This window comes from Didymella exigua, assembly GCF_010094145.1.
Source record: "Didymella exigua CBS 183.55 unplaced genomic scaffold M421scaffold_56, whole genome shotgun sequence".
In the NCBI taxonomy this organism is placed as follows: Eukaryota; Fungi; Ascomycota; class Dothideomycetes; order Pleosporales; family Didymellaceae; genus Didymella; species Didymella exigua.
The window spans coordinates 91577-107779 of record NW_022984830.1 but is presented as its reverse complement, the minus strand read 5'-3'; the positions used below and the strand labels follow the sequence as shown (position 1 = coordinate 107779).

The 16203-nt window shown below is 50.4% G+C and overlaps 3 protein-coding genes across 3 annotated transcripts; all 3 read left to right on the top strand.

Annotated features, from left to right (window-relative positions):
* Positions 1 to 26: 26 nt before the first annotated feature.
* On the top strand, positions 27 to 438 carry M421DRAFT_10039 (uncharacterized protein; the record flags this gene model as incomplete). Its single annotated transcript, XM_033586508.1, has 2 exons — positions 27 to 161; positions 214 to 438. The coding sequence occupies 2 exons, from the start codon at positions 27 to 29 to the stop codon at positions 436 to 438; spliced, it is 360 nt and encodes a 119-aa protein (XP_033443276.1).
* Positions 439 to 2106: 1668 nt separating this feature from the next.
* Positions 2107 to 2940, top strand: M421DRAFT_426259 (50S ribosomal protein L33). The gene is made up of 3 exons (XM_033594346.1): positions 2107 to 2148; positions 2292 to 2408; positions 2575 to 2940. Exons 1-3 carry the CDS (start codon positions 2136 to 2138, stop codon positions 2619 to 2621), a joined length of 177 nt encoding a protein of 58 aa, XP_033443275.1. The 5' UTR covers positions 2107 to 2135; the 3' UTR covers positions 2622 to 2940.
* A 1003-nt stretch (positions 2941 to 3943) lies between these two features.
* On the top strand, positions 3944 to 5743 carry M421DRAFT_34371 (general substrate transporter; the record flags this gene model as incomplete). Its single annotated transcript, XM_033589508.1, has 4 exons — positions 3944 to 4073; positions 4125 to 4782; positions 4832 to 5114; positions 5177 to 5743. Coding segments are annotated over 4 exons (1638 nt in total), but the record flags the coding sequence as incomplete, so codon positions are not given.
* Between the last annotated feature and the right edge of the window lie 10460 nt (positions 5744 to 16203).

The following is a 16203-nucleotide window of genomic DNA, read 5'->3' as shown; positions in this document are numbered from 1 at the left end:
GGTCCTTCCGGGAGGCGCGCGCTCGCATGAGTGTTGCAGACCATGAGAGGCAAGAGGAGGAGCTCAAAAAGGCAGAGAAGAAGGATTCAGCTGCTGCTAATAAGCTTTTCAATGAGAAACTGAAGGAAGAAAAGCGTGCGGCAGCTGCAAAGGCAAAGGAGGTGCGTGAGCGTGAGCGTGCAGAGGAACGCGCAGCCATTGATGCGCGCAAAGAGCAGAGACGTAAGGATAAAGAAGCTCGCAACACTGCAAAAGCTCTCAAAGTACCTCAAAGAGGCAATTGCACAACCTCAAAAGCTTCTGCAGTCAAACAGAAGCCTGCACGTCGTGCTGTGGGTGCTCGTAGTCATCCCAAGTCTGCGACGACTCCGCTACCACGCGCAACTGTCACTACCAGGTCTGGCCGCACCGCCACAAGATACTAGTAACTTTGTATAAGAAACTTTGTTGCGTAGGCCTATAGAATACTCCACCAAAAAAATTCACGATAATAATTACTGTACGTGGCTCTACAGCTTCGTCTTTGTATTTGCAGTGCAGGGGTGGAGCGGGCGTTGTTCGACTCCGGGCGTTGTGCGCACGGACACGGTATTTACCCGCAAAATCTGCCTTTTTTCTAAGACTTTACCTAAGAATAACTTCTTTACAAAAAGAGATATAAAAAGACTCCTTATACTGAAGATATACTGCCTTATAAGCTTTATAACCTCTACATAGAAACCATTTTAAAGTTCCTGCCTTACTTTAAACGCGCCTATAATGCAGCAATAACCTCTAGTAATATTTAGGGGGGGGTTTAGAGGCGCTAGATTAGTTCTATTTAACCTAGAATAGGTTATAACAGGCCTTAACGTTTGACTGCGCACCCTATTACTACTTCCTATCTCTAACAAGCCCTAGTAGTCCTGTGTAACGATCTAGACTCTAAAGCTAAAGAAGAGCTAGAGCTAGCCGGTTACATTAGCTTAGCCAGCTTGGCTTAAGCTAGATATATATTATCTACGCAGTTAACTGGACGTCTGGTTAACTTGTGCATGCTTTTTAGCAAAAGTTGTTAGGAAGTAGATATCCTTTATTGGCCTTTGGCCAGACTACTACATCCTGTACTGTAACGGTCTAGAGTCTAGACTCTAAAGCTACAGAAGAGCTAGAGCTAGCCGGTTACATTAGCTTAGCCGGCTTGGCTTAAGCTAGATATATATTATCTACGCAGTTAATTAGACGTCTAGTTAACTTGTGCATGCTTTTTAGCAAAAGTTGTTAGGAAGTAGATATCCTTTATTGGCCTTTGGCCAGACTACTACATGTACACCCTAGAATACTCTAGAATTTAGGTCTTAATTAAAGCTAATTTAAGAGAAGGTTTAAAAGCATACAGATAGCTCACCTTCCTCTATTGTAAATGCGCTGGAAAAGCTCTCAAAAGGTGCTAAGATGATGGCGCATTTGCTAATGTTAGTGCGCAAGTAGGTTTCTAAGCTTCAAGATGCTAACAGGGCTGCAACACAATATAAATTATATAAAAGAAAGCGCTTACAGTAGGACAGGACTCTAATAGTTAAAGAGGGGTACAATTAACTACTCTAGAGGAGTTTGCAGCGCGTAGTAATAGTAAATGTGCAAAGAAGACAGTGTGCACTAATAAAGGTTAACAGACTGTAAGACGCTGTAAACAGTGCTAGGAGACAGGGCACAACTTGCGCACATGTTAAAAGAGATTATAGATAGCTCTTCTATACTGTAACATGTTAAATTACTATTTGCAGGCCTATAACAGGGTGTTATAGGCTAGAATAGAGTTAAGTTTTGGTGGGGTCTTGGCAGAGTGGGCGACTCACCCATCTGGGCGACTCACCCATCAGGTACGTTAGGAGTTCTTTTATATCTCTTTTTATTAAAATATTATTCTTAGGTAAAGTCTTAGAAAATGGGCAGGTTTTGCGGGTAAATACTAGGCGTTGGTTGACTCCGGGCGTTGGTTGACCTAACACGGTATGGGGAAGTGGAGACGTTGCGGTCTTCAACACTAGTTGATTGGACCACCGAAGGTCTGCTGCCAAGACCTAGGATCGCGGAAACCTCGCGATTCAACATCACGACTGCATCGCCAGCAACATTCGCGTTTGCACGTCGCCATGGCCAAGAAAGGTATGCAAATATTTTCGTTATCCTTGAAGATGTCTCCATGCAGACACAATCGATGAAGACAGGCGCATCAAGCCGCCACCGCGACCTCCATGTTGAACCTCAAAGTCAACATCACGAATTGCGCTGACGCACGAGCCCAACAGCAAAGTCCCGTACCATCATGGTGCGCCTCATCTCGATGGCCATGACCGGATACTACCGCACAATGCAACGGCCACGTGCTCATCAACCACTGAGCATGCTGAAGTACGATCCTATCGGTACGAACTGCCCACACTACACTAATGAGAAAGCTGCGCACACTGCGCAGATGGATGCGCACAACCCCGAATCAGCCCAACAGCACGGAGGAAATTAATTGGCGCAGCACTGGCCTCGAATAATCAAAAAGAAGAAGCCAGAACCAATATGCTGACCAAACGGCAGTACGAAAGCAAGTGCTTTTCCTTGAGGCCAAACGTGGAAAGAAATAATTGGACACCCATTGTCACGCATTGTAGCGTCAATACACCACGAGACACGCCACGAATCGAGCATTTGGAAAGTGGGAAAACATCTGCGCGCACGAGACGTGGCATCACCAAGTTGGGAGGGGCGACGCGCTCCGTACCCACAGGACAGACCTCTGCAGTCAAGATATGTACAATAACTGTACGTGCATTCTACCATATACAGTATAGCATGGCGTTATAGATGGATTCGGCAGATACAGGGCAAGAGCCCTCGAATACAACAACATAAGGAACTCGCGCTAGGCGCTGATCCCTGGAATGCAGTGTACTCCAACAACGCTCTGCTCACTGACTTTCTCTTTTTGCAATGTTTGCAAGGTAACCCTATACCTATTGTCCCTCATCATTTGGCTGCTTTCGCACTGTTCGGAGTTCGGCACCAGCACTCCCTGCCACGAGGGTGCTGAGGGCCAAGCGGAGCGGATTTCTGCGGCGTTCGTCATTGTTCTTGGCTCCGCTCCTGCACTGCCAACCTTGTGTCAACACAAGCCATCTCCAAGACAACACAACTTTGCGGCCCAGCATCGGGTTGCCCATTCAGAAGTGGCGGGCCTTGACCGACGGCCGTCAGTGGCGCTTCTTCGCTGCCATTACTTATGATACCAGCAAAACATCTCATCTGCATCCAGGCCCAGTTGACACAAATTATAGAGACATCAGAAGTATTCATAAGCGCAGAAGTGAGCTCCATTCGCAGTGAAGAACTACGTCATTCTCGACCGCGATCGTGTGACTTCGTCAGCTAGCATTCAACACACCCGTTTATTGAGGCTGCACAGACCGACCCACTCGAGTACAGGGATGCTTGAGCCGCATCTTTTCCTGCGCGTCCCTCACAACAATTCCTCCACGAAACCACTCGGGCTACTCAAAACGGCAATTCGGCCACGCGCAGTCCTTGATTTCTGGGGGTGGGAGCTTTTCGGTAAAGCTAGCCATTCCGTCTGTAGGACGACAAGACCATAGTGCGGCATTGCTTGGCCAACAGCGGACCATATCCGACCATCATCATCACTTTTGGTCCACCTTCGCAGGAGCCGAGGTGAGGCTATAAGATGGCGCCTACCCCGGAGTCTGTTCATAGTGCTTTACGCCTTGCCAAAGGTCTTACGATCGCATCAATTCACGCAAACATGGATTCGAGAAAGAACTCGGAGAAGTCTGAGCGCGAAGACGAACGCCTGGAGGACACAGCCTTTCCGCGCAACAATACGCTTCACGACACACGAGCACCACATCATCAAAAGCAAACTACGCAAGAAAAGGCAGCTGACCGCAGAAGAGGCACAGCCGGCGTCTTCCAAAAGCTCGGCGATCTGCCAGAATGGAAAGCCCCTGGATATGGACAGCTTCGCGGCAAGGCTCTGAACAACGGTATCGCATGGGCATCGTGCTTAGCCTTTCTCATGTTCGGTACATTCCCTAATATGCGAAATATCGAACATTGAAACTGACTGCAATTAGGCTATGATCAGGGTGTAATGTCAGGTCTTCTCACCCTTGACGACTTCCAACGACATTTTCCACTGATGACACCACTATCTCGTGCCAACAATCTCTGCTGGCTGGACTCGCCAGTTAATACTGTCAGAGATGAGCAGATGTGCACCGGAGATGCTAACACCCAAGCTGCTGCCGTCGCTCTGTATCAGGTGGGGTGCTTCCTTGGCGCTGTATTGATCCTATTTTACGGAGAAGTATGGGGTCGTAAGAGTTCGACGTTCTGGGGCAGCTTCATCATGATCGTTGGGACAATCTTCCAGGTCGCTGCGGGTGGTACCAATGGAGGAGATACAGCTGCATATGCTGTCTTGATCGTTGGTAGAGTCGTGGGTGGTATTGGAAACGGCATGGTTACGTCCAGTATGTTTGATCGATCGATCGATTACACAACCGGACTCTTGCTGACGAACACAGCTATTCCGACGTGGCAGTCTGAGTGCGCCAAGCCAGAGAAGCGAGGACGGCTCATAATCACGTCTGGCGCTATCATTGTGGCTGGTGTCATGATCTCGTACTGGATCGGCTATGGCTTCTACTTCCTCCCCGCCGGCATGAGCTACAGTTCAGTTCGATGGAGGTTTCCTGTAGCGTTTCAGTCTTTCTTCACCATCATCGTCATGTACGCGCGTCCGTTCACCGATATTGCCTCCATCACTGACTTCTGACAGGTATATGCTCCTCTATCTCCCGGATAGCCCGCGTTGGCTCATGATGCGTGGTCGTGAAGAAGAAGCAAGGAGCCTGCTAGCTCGTCTCGCTGATGCCGATATCGACTCCGAAGTTGTCTCCCTAGAGCTGTCCAATATCAAAGAAGCACTAGCTGCTCAAAGCTCGATGGGAGTGTTCAAAATGCGCGAGCTCTTTACGAACGGCCCGTCGCAGAACCTGCGCCGCACGCTGCTCGGTATCGCAGCACAGTTCTTCCAACAAATTTGCGGTATCAACCTGATTGTAAGTCACATGTACACTCGATCAACGCCCATAGCCCATGGAGAATGCGCTGACGTTGACAGACATACTACGCCACCTTCGTCTTCGAGAATTCCCTCGGTTTCGGCCCAGACATGTCGCGCCTCCTCGCTGCCGCAAACGGCACCGAATATTTCCTCGCGGGTCTCATTGCTATTCCCCTAATCGAACGCGTTGGTCGGCGCAAACTCATGCTCTTCGGCGCTTTTGGACAAATGTCCTCTATGATCATCCTCGCTGGGTCATCCTCTACCGCCGTCATCGACGATCTCGGTGCACCCCGCCTAAACACAATCTATGGCGTGCTCGCTACCGTGTTTCTATTCGTCTTCAACACATTTTTCGCCATTGGCTGGCTGGGCATGACATGGTTGTACCCTGCTGAGATCACAAATCTGAGGATCCGCATCCAGGCCAATGCGCTCTCCACATGCAGCAACTGGCTCAGCAACTTCCTCATCGTCATGATCACGCCGCCGGCCTTCGCGAATCTGCAGTACAACACGTACACTATGTTTGCGGTGTTCAATGCTGCGCTGTTGCCGGCGGTGTACTTCTTTTTTCCTGAACCGAAGGGTAGAAGCTTGGAAGAGCTGGATGTTATTTTTGCGAAAGCGCATGCAGAGGGTATCAGTCCTGTCAAGATGGCGAAGAAGATGCCGAAGTTGGAGGGCAGGGATCTTGATATTGAGATTGCAAGGTATTGGGGTGGGGATGTCGAGGAAGTGAGGAGAAGAAGTATTACCAGCATGCAGGAGAGGGAGCGGAGGAAGAGTTCTGTTGGCGTGCGGCAGTAGATTGTTGGTTTCCGCAACATGTGGATTGACAGCAGTCGCTCGGCATCCTTTCGCGATCCCGTGTTGCGCCTGTCTTTCCATACGGTCCGGCGAGCGCGATCACTCGGTCACATATCTCTTGCTGAGATAAGCCTAGAAGATGCTCACTTGAGCTGCAGATCATTCAGATAATACCTGAAAGAGTTTGTGACGGATGAAACTCATTGAAGCTACATTATATGTCGGAGCCCGACCTCCACCAGCCCCATACACAGCCGTCTGTCTGTCTGGGACCTGGGTATCGATCTAGCGTCCTGTACCGCATCATTCTTGCCCATGCTTGCTCCCTCCTACCCTTCCGTTCTTTTACTTCGGCACTTGGACTATCTTCACGACGGCCGCTGCGGTGGGTATAGTGTTGCTGTCCACCAACGAGGCTTCTTCTTCTTCCCTTGGTGCCCTGCCGAAATTCCCTCGATGCGGTGCGTATGTTTGCTCTTGACGCGGTGTAAACACGGGCCATATGGGGTATGAGCGCGCTGTCTACATACATGCCTGGCTGAAGACTGAGAATGGAATGAAGATGGTGACAGGGAAGATCTAGAGATGTCAGTGTGTGTGTCACGTTTCTTTGACTTCTGAGAGCGATGACTTGTCTTGGGTTCAGATATGAGCAAACATGCTCGTATTGTATAGATTTACGCTCTTCTGCACCACTTTATAGCCAGTCCTGCGATATGCCGGTGCAGAAATAGTGGTGCAGGAAAAGCCATGACGAACCACCCTCAGAGAAGATACACGACGGTGGATCCGATGTACCCCATTGTCTGCGGTGCATTGTTATGGGCGACATTGATGTAGATGGTCGCAATCGAGCAGCGTATGAGGAAATTCGGTCGTATTGAGAGCCTAACTACCAGAAGGTGTTCATGTGGGTAAGCGTGAGGATTTCGATCCGCGGGATGAGGCTAGGGAAAGCTAGTCGAGCTCGGGATTGATACGTACCACGAGATACGGGCGACTATGTGCAGAAGGCCTAGGGCTTATCACATTATGCACAACTGTTGCAGCAAACGTAGTCGCTGTATATCGATGGAAAACTGCACTGAGTTACTTGCTAGCTAGGAGGCGACCATATATACATGCCCTGAGACGTGTTAGTCCAAGGTAGTCAACAGAGGTGACGATCAAGACCTATGGGACCGACTTGTACCGCAACGGAAGTAGATGAGAAGAGGCTGGAAATTTTTCTTACTTACTAGAGGTCACCAATTCACCTCAAGCACCCACGCATGCATCTCATCATCACCTCATAAAAATCATGACAGTGAGGAATAGTGAAAAAAATACTAAGCTTAAGACAAAGGAGTACTCACTCCCCGAATCGCAGATCCAGAGCCGCTCACCGAGCTCTGCACAACGAACAGTTAGCAGGAGTCATTGTTATACTAATCTTTCGAAGCAAAACAGCTGTCAATATTAGTTCAAAGCCCCTGTGTGCCCTCATGAGGTCGGTATACAACATTCATCAGATTGACAAATGGACGGGGGAAAGGATACCAATGATTTACTTTTCGTGAGCTGGAGTAAGATTTTTGCGAATGCCTTCGCAATGGCGCTGAATTATCAGTAGCAATCCTACATATTTCACGTTTTATCAAGGTGGTGGGTTAGATAGAAGGAGATGAGCGCGCCGACATACCTTGCAGACGTTACACAAGACCCACTCCGCAGGTCCTGCGTCTCGAACGTGTCCGCTGAAGCCGAAATATACCCACAATAGCAATGATTACGTGCAAAGATTAGAGACATTTGTCGCCACGGAGCTCCGAACGAGGAGTTGTTTTGAGGTGATCAGGTTTTCATCAACCTAGATGAGTGATCCTGGGAAACAACGGAAACGGACGCCGAAATACCTTTCAGACTCCATGAGATCATTGCCTGGCTCACTATCATCTTGCTTCGGTCAGTCAATGGTCGCAAAATAGGACAGAAGTCAGGAGGAAAAGTCAGGATCAGAGCCCTTCGTTCGTCCTGGGCCTCAGACGGAAAGAGAAAGATTCGAAGAGGTATCCATCATCCTAGGTGAGCACTGCAGACATGCAGGAAGAAGAGATACCGATATACCTCCTGTGAATCCTAGGCAACGTACTCTCGATTACCGTAGTACTGACTATTGCAAACGCTGGGGATCGTGCTCGACCTACTGGTCAGTGTTGGGGAAGAGAGGAAGAGACGTACCGTCGTTGTGTGACTGGCTAAAGTTAACGTTAGAGATCCTGTCTGGAATCAGCAAAAGTCCTGAGCCTTGAGGAGCATTTGAAAAAGAAAAGGCAGAAGCAAAGGCATGTACGAGCTCGACATCCAACTGCGTGACACGTTCGGACAGGCGCAGTCACCGGGGAATCTTTTGCGCGTCTAAGTGCAAGCTTATCTTGCGCTACCGGCACGATGCAACGAGAGGCCCGTTAAACCCAAGTCCTCCTGCCAGGCGCATGTAGACGCTGGAATTGCGCAGCTTCTGTCATGGTGTTGTCCTCAGATCCTCGTATATGCCTAACAGTGAAATATCAGCGACATGAAGGATCGCTCTCATTGCCGTAGGCCGAAGCTGTATTACCCCTAGATCCCTCGAGCTAGAAGTTGGTCGTTGATGTTGGCTTGTGGTTTGGAGAGAGCTAGGAGGGGACTCACTCCGTACCTTGAGCCGTGAGTCGAGGGCAGAAAAGAAAACTACTTACCTGTTTCGATGAGTAAGGTGTGTTTCGGCAGACGTAGCAGCTGTATAGTTGATGGAAACTGCGCTGAGTTGCTTGCTAGCTATGAGGCGACCATATATACATGCCCTGAGACGTGCTAGTCCAAGGTAGTCAACAGTGGTGACAATCAAGGCCTGTCGGACTGACTTGCACCGCAACAAGGTGCTCTGTGCAATGGTCGAGCATGCCCCTCGGTGGATGCAAGGTATCGAAATTGAACCCTGTACTTAACATCACATCGTTTGGCAGAGGGAATAGATGTACGAGCAGGAACACCAACGTGTAGCACAGAGAGGCTTTGCCAGAACCACCGCTGCCACCGTGGACTTGTCTTACGTCGACGCCGAGTGTCCGAGACCGCACTTGCCACTGACTACCTCAAAAATACTTCTCCAGCTTGGCTCTCAATGAGCGTGCGAACTTTTCCTTGTGGCGTGGAGCATCATTGTAGGCCTCACCCAGGAACGGATATGGTACATGGGTACAGAGATGAGGAGCTCGTGTACTGAGTGCGTCAGAGGCCGGAGGGTGTCGCCGAGGCGACGAAGGAGCGTAACTTGGGATGAGATAGAAGCTGAGAACTCTAGGAGCTATGGTGTGATCCATGGTATTGGGTTGCTGCTACCGAGGGGTTATCACCTGATGAGGGTGTTAGTGAATGCGCTCACAATGCGACAGAAGGTCTCCAACTTACTGCGGCACGGTGCCGCGAAGACAGCACAATGCCGGTGTACTTCAAATAGGTATTGAACGGTAAGACTTAATCAAAAAAGATTTTTCGAAGGCCATGCTCGAGGTGAACAATGGCCTTGCGGGCCGCCGGAAATCTTTGTTCAGTACGGCGTGCGCAGTCCCGCCGTGAAGGTGTCGGTACTGCGCTGGGTACGAAGCTCGCGCTCGCGGTCAGCTCCGGACTTCATATTCACTTTAAAGGTGTTTACTATTTTATCTCTCTCGTCTGCGTCACCTTCGAGCCACGGTAGAGGTTGTTGCCCTTGCCCGCAAGCTCGCTGCCGCCGCCATGACAGAAGCTGCAAGCAACAAGTCCACGACATGCGACACGTACTCCAGCTCTGAACGATAGATATAGTTATAGTAAGGGGGTACTCACTCTGCTCTTGATGGTTGTGAGGCTGTACGCTCACAGCCTTGCTGGCGATGGGGAAGCCAGGCGACGGTGCGCCAGCTTCGTCTGCAGATAAACGGGGAGTGGAGTACCAATCTTGGACCCGAAGGAAGGTCTATTAGGGTGGCGTTATTGTGGAATTGAGTAGTTCAATCAGCTTGCGGTTGTTGATGGCAGCTTGGAGCTCTACGAGCTCGATGCTCGCAGAGCTGCAACGCGCCCGAGGCTCAACAAAGGGGCGGGCAGATCATAACTATCGTGCACGACATGAGTCTGAAAGATTCGAGTGGTTGAGTAAATGTAGGAAGAGATTTATGGTGGTGCGTGGTTGAGAGCGTGGTGATGAAGGGAAGAGGGAAAAAAAGGTGGGAAAAGTGCGCAAGGCACTTGAGCATCAACATCAGGTCCAAGCGGGGCAGGCACAACAAACTGTACTCTCCAGCAGCCTAGGTCCTGTTATCAAGCTTGCACTAGCCACATGAGCACATTCACTAGGCTGATACCATTGGTCCAGCAGATATGCACCGGGTAAGTTGAGATCTACCTTCTGATATTGCTGATCTGTGACTGTTAGTGTAGACGTATTGACACCATATTATCCCTAGTTGTTCGCCTTGTGTTCTTCTTACCGCGCGTTATTCATCTCTGCCTCTGCACGAATGAGCACGGCACATGAGCTCGACCCCTCCCTGCTCGTCCGCAGCCCACAGTGTGTTATGACGCCACAGTCACCTAACGACAGTATTGGGGAGAAGCTCCCTACTGATGCTGCATGCTAGTCCCGTACTGCGATATTAATACTGCACACCGCCGTCAGTACGCAAAATTGACTGCAATGCATCCGCAACTTACGATCACCATCTCCGCCTTCCTGTTCACCACCACGCATTGGCCCCAACAAACACACTCGTGTGTCCTTGCCCAGAAAAGTACTACGTTAAACTTTTCCATCTCGATTTCTCATCGTCTGTCGAGCTCGTCCGCGAAACGCTCCGCATACCGGTTTCCTGCTGTGACATCAGTCATGTACACGAATGTGTGTAAGGAGCATCGTACTCTTGCTCCGTGTGTTACGAGTAGAGGAGAGGGAAGGAATAGCACCCTGGGAGCCTGCCGTTGACAACTGTCGATGACTTGATCGGCGACCGGTCACGCTAGCAGGGCTAGGATTACTGGCATTCTGAGCTGGCGTGCTGGTTGGTACTAGAGTGTAAGGCGCATATTTTTTCAAGACCGAGCTCGGACGCTGAACGACAGCTTGTGGTGAGGCACGAGACTTCTTGAAGGAGACGCTCCCATCGACGCTGCCAAGTGTCTTGCGTTTGTGACCAGAATCAGTGTCATGACCTGAGCGTTCACCGTGTATGCTCTTGTAAGTGGTATTGTTAGGATTGTCATCAGTCCTGGAACTTCGCTCGTCATACGCGTGTGGAAAATGGTGAGGGTTCTCATCAGCATGAGTGCCTTGAAGCTGCTCATCGAGGGGTGGCAACGGAATTATTCGAGATGCTGTATTTGCCCGAGATTTGGGCCGTTCCCGCGAGGATATCGATTGGGCGTCCGAAGACATGTCATATGCCGCATGTCCCGGCGTCTGAAGTTCAAGGTTTGGAGAAGACACATGCTTCGGACTGTGTCGTTGCTGACTGGGCATATCCATAAGCATCTCAGAGAGATCTTCCGACGCTATGGTGGACAGATCTGTCAGGTCCTCTTCGTGATCGGAACTGTCACCAAATAAAGCCTGCGACTCAACAATCTCGAATGGCGCAGCGACATCCTGGCCGCTCTCAAATTCCTGGGTCTCAGGAACAACGTGACCTTCAGGGTTCACTCGCGGGAGCTGTGTTTCCTGATCCTGCAGCGGCACCTGAATCCCGAGCCTACTCTTGGACCCCTCCTCGAAGTATCCGACTTGGCTGTCAGTACTTTCGATGCGCTGGGCAGAGCTTGCTCGATCAATATCGGAACCGCCTTCAACCGTGTTAGGCTGCCGGCAGCCCGATGCTGCTACGATCGTGACGGTGTGCGTTTGGCGGTTCACCTTCTTACGAGTCCTTCCAGGCTGTGACTGTTGGGACAGTGAATCGCTCTGGTCTGAATGCTGCGTATTGGGGACCAAGATTCTGCTGGTGGGCAACCCAGCCTCTTCCAATCGTCTCTCTGTCTCAGTCACCATTTCGGCGGTTCTGGAGACAGCTTCGCGATCAACCTTGTTGGCGTCGAGTCTTATGTTGGCAACCGTTTTCTGGGCATCTCGCTTGTAGGTCTCCATCTCCTGTGTGTGCTGAGTCTTCAGCTTTTCTTGTTCCTGCTGTGATCGAGCTGCAAGACTGTCGAACTTGGCATTGAACGTCTCTTCGTAGTTTTTAATTTGTTGCTTATGCGCAGTCTCCATCTGCCGTAGCCTTGCTTGCAACTCCTTGCCAGCGTCTTCGGAGAGTGTGAGCTGGGTGTTCAGATTGTCGAGGCTCGCAGTGTATTCTATCTTCGATTGCTGCAACCGAGTAACGGTTTCGTGCCGCACTTGCTGCAACTGCTCGTTACTCGCAGCATTCGCGTCTTGAAGCTGGTTGACTTGTCGTTGCAATCCGGAACACTGTGAGGTGAGCTTTTGTTGAGCGTCTTTCGATGCACGCAGATCTGTGTGAGCTTCTTCGAGTTCGCTATACAGCTTATACTTTTCAGTCTCCAATTCAGATCCCGAGTCTTTCACAGACCGAAGTAACGCCCGCGTTGCGCCCTCCCTCTCGATCGCGTCGTTCTTTTCCTGCTCGATGGCTCTCATTGTAGAGCCATGTTGAAAAATTTTCTCCCTTAAATGATCACTCTTCGTCTGCTCCGACTCCAGCTCGATCCGCAACTCCGCAGAATCTTGCTTGAGGGCATCGTATTGGCGGTCTTTGGCCCCAACCTGATTCGAAACCTGTCGCAACTCTTCTCTCAGACCGGTGAGTTGGGATAGAGCGTCTACCCTGTATCTGTAGAATTCATGCTCTTGTTCGAGGTGCTGGCGCTCATGTCCTTCGATGTTAGTGTCTGATAGACGCAGATCCTCGTGGACCTGGCTCAGTTGCGCTTCGAGTCCCGCAATCGCCTGTTCGGCCTCGCGTAGCTGTTCTTCGTGTTCTTTTACAACGTTCTGCAGCTCTTGCTTCTCATACTCTAGCTCTGCGACACGCGCCTCGAGTGTCGCCTTGACGTGTCGCAGTGATGCTGTCTGCTCTGCCAATCGTTGGTTGTCCTGCTTCTCTGTCTCAACTTCCGTCATGAGCCGTTGGTTTGCCTCATGAGCGAGATCACGATCTGCTATGGCTTGATCGTTTCGCAGCATCTCTGTTTGCAGCCCTTGCAACTGGTCACGCATGCATTGCTGAATATCCTCCATCAGAATTGACTTATTTCCCAAACTTTTGGTCATTAGCCTGAAGCCCGCATCGATTCTGTTGATCTGTCAGCACCAGTATGTGAATATTGTGCCCATGACTTACCTCTCACAGATATGACGAAGTGTGCCTTCCGCCTTGCGGACATCGTTGGAAGTCAATGGTGATAACAACCGCGATTTTTGGAGGATGAGCAGGCATTCCTTGGCAGTGGAGTCGCGATCATCATCGTCTGCGCGGCTTTCCATGCTGGCTCGGAGACTGTTGGTCTTTTCGACAAGAGTAGCAGAGCTTTCATCCAGGTGACGCTGCATAGTCTGAATAGACGGTAGAAGCTGCTGCTCAAGTTCGATCCTCCTGTTCTTCTCTTCTTCGTACATGGCCACTCGCTCATTAAGCTGACCCTTCAGGACGTTTTCTCTCGACATAGCCATCGTGTAATGTAGTTGTACCTCGTTCATCGTTTTCAGCATGCTGTTCCGAGACTTGGCGCAAGATTCGATCATCGCTCGAAGTCCACTCTGCAGGTCTGCCTTCTCTTCCAACATCTGCGCAATTTGGTCCTGCAACGCTTTTTCATTCTGCTCTTGAAAGGCGACTACGTGCCTCTGCATTTTTTCATGATCTTTCTGTAGACCAGAAACGTATTTTTGACTCGACTTCAGCTTCTCTGTCATCTCTTCCATTTTCGTAAAGCGCTTCTCGGACCGTTCGAGCTTGACACGCAATTCCGCAATGGTCTCCAGCTGTTTTGTTACAGTGGTTTGCATGTCTGATCTATCCCCATTCCATTGATTCTCTTTCATGGCCATCAGGTCTTCTAGCCGGTATTGGTCGGTGAGGTAAGCGGTCCGAAATACATCCAGGGCCTGTTCGAGAGCCGTTGTCCTTGCGGGTTTTTTATAACTTCCGTTTGCTGCCGAATCCCTCGAGGAGCCTCCGTGCATGACTTGCGTCTGTTTTTGCGGTTTCATCACTCGTACGGGTCCTGCACGATCGGAAACACCGTGCAACGCCTCTTGCGGAATTTGGGTACAACGAGGTGGGCGATCGACCGAAACTGGGTCACTGATCTCTTGGTTTGAGGGCAGTTGCTTAGCTGAATGACCTGCATTGTCAATTGAAGCGGATTTGAGAGCCGGATGTGATTTCGAAGGTTTGCTATGAAGCAATGCAGAAGGTGCAGAGACTGGGAGTGGGCCTTTATCTGTTACGAAATATTTATGTGCCTCTGTGTGTTGGCCGTGGGACTCATACTGAGTCGAGACTGACGGATCATCTCGCGTGATAGAGGGATCTGCAATATCAATTGGTTGTTGTATGTCCGCATCGAGCTGGGGATGTGGTCCTGCAAGCTTGGTCTGCTCAGTGTGAATGGAAGGCATGAGGTGAGGACCGTTAGCTGCGGGACTCTTATTCGTTGCACCGGTCCACGACACCATTTCATCTGGCGATGACCACTGTTCAACCTCAAGAGGTCCGTCTGGTATAGGGGGTCCACCAGGATGGGACTTCACAGCAACATCTTCGATAGGAAGCCATCGACCTGCTTCCAACTTGGATTCGAGGTTTGCCTGATCCTTGGGATGGGCAGTGGTAGCTTGAGTGCTCGAGGACTCGGGCGAAGGGCCAGATCGAGGCGGCCATGGCTGCAGGCTCCCAGAGAGGAATATCTTCTTGACTTTCTTCGCCTTTGTGCGATTGCATTTCTTCTTAGGGGTAGGAGTGGACTGAATTTTCGGCTGTGCGATAACCTGGAATTCTGCAGAAACTGTTCGCATCTCTGTCCTGTGCATCTCATCAGTACCAGATCCATTTCGAGTGCTAGTCGGCTTACTGTTCAGGTTCTGTGCGCAGAGCTTCGACAATTGCGGACCCTTCATGATTCTGCTGACACAGTTCATCAAGCAGAGCTCCGACTGCAGTAGGCGGTGTCTCGGTAACGCGTTTCCTGACCGTAGACGCTTGTAACCAAGACGACGGTACCGGGCTGGGGTGGACATCTCCTGAGTAGTCAATTGTGATACTTGATCAAGCATGTTCTGCATACCTTGATCCAGTGTTGCTCTGAGAGTGGGTTCGATAGAGGGTATGGCAGTGTCGATTTGCACAGAAGCCTTGACTGCTGGGTCATCTGTCTTGAAAGGCGCTTTATTGGGAGGAGCTGTGCCGAAAGCAAAATCTGCAACCTTTGCTGAGTCTGGCCTTTGGAGAAATCCCGACTGCAATGAAACCGTAGAAGCTTGAGAAGACGCCATTGTGGCCACTGCAAGCTTCTTGATCGAACATTTTTCTACAAAAGCCAGGGCTTCAGGATCATCATATTTCTCAGCTTCGAGTCGGTGTTCAGCGACTCCCAGCTCAGTTTCAGAAAACGTGATATCGCTGTCAGGCACCTGCTGTACTTGGCTGAGTCGTGATGGCTTCCGGGGCGGCACAGGCTGCTGCCCCATCGAGAGCTCCGCCATGATGAGCGCGAAGGCAGGCTGTTGGACTGCGTCAATGACAGAAAGCGCAATAAAGGCGACAACGCAGTCAAAAAGTGAAACGCAGACGTGATGAGACAAAACAAAAGCTGTGCAGTAAGGGAGCGGGGCGGCGAGGTGTGGGAGCGGTGAAGCGTGCTGGAGGAGTTTGCAGCTGCGCTCTTTCCTGCCTCGAGGTGAGGCAGTCACAGACTATCAACACAACTAAATCTCGATCCATATATTCGACGATCGTCTGCTAAAGGGCTTGAAACAGTACTGCCTAGCTCTCGAGCGCTTTGTGACGAGCTGGACAGTGAGAATCCATATTGTCCATCGTGCTTCTCATCAGAGCGTGCATCCACTCTCCAGAAAGATAACATGCTGAGGTTCAAGGCAGGCCCATGAGCTTACGTTGGGTTTGACTTTGATAGAGCACCATAACTAAACCTCGGCTCCGGCACATGTGCACGGTGACATGTATTGTTGAGTCTTTGAAATCGAATGGCACAATTCCTGCTCTTTACACCCTCTGCAGCGACCGCATGCCTCGAGAATG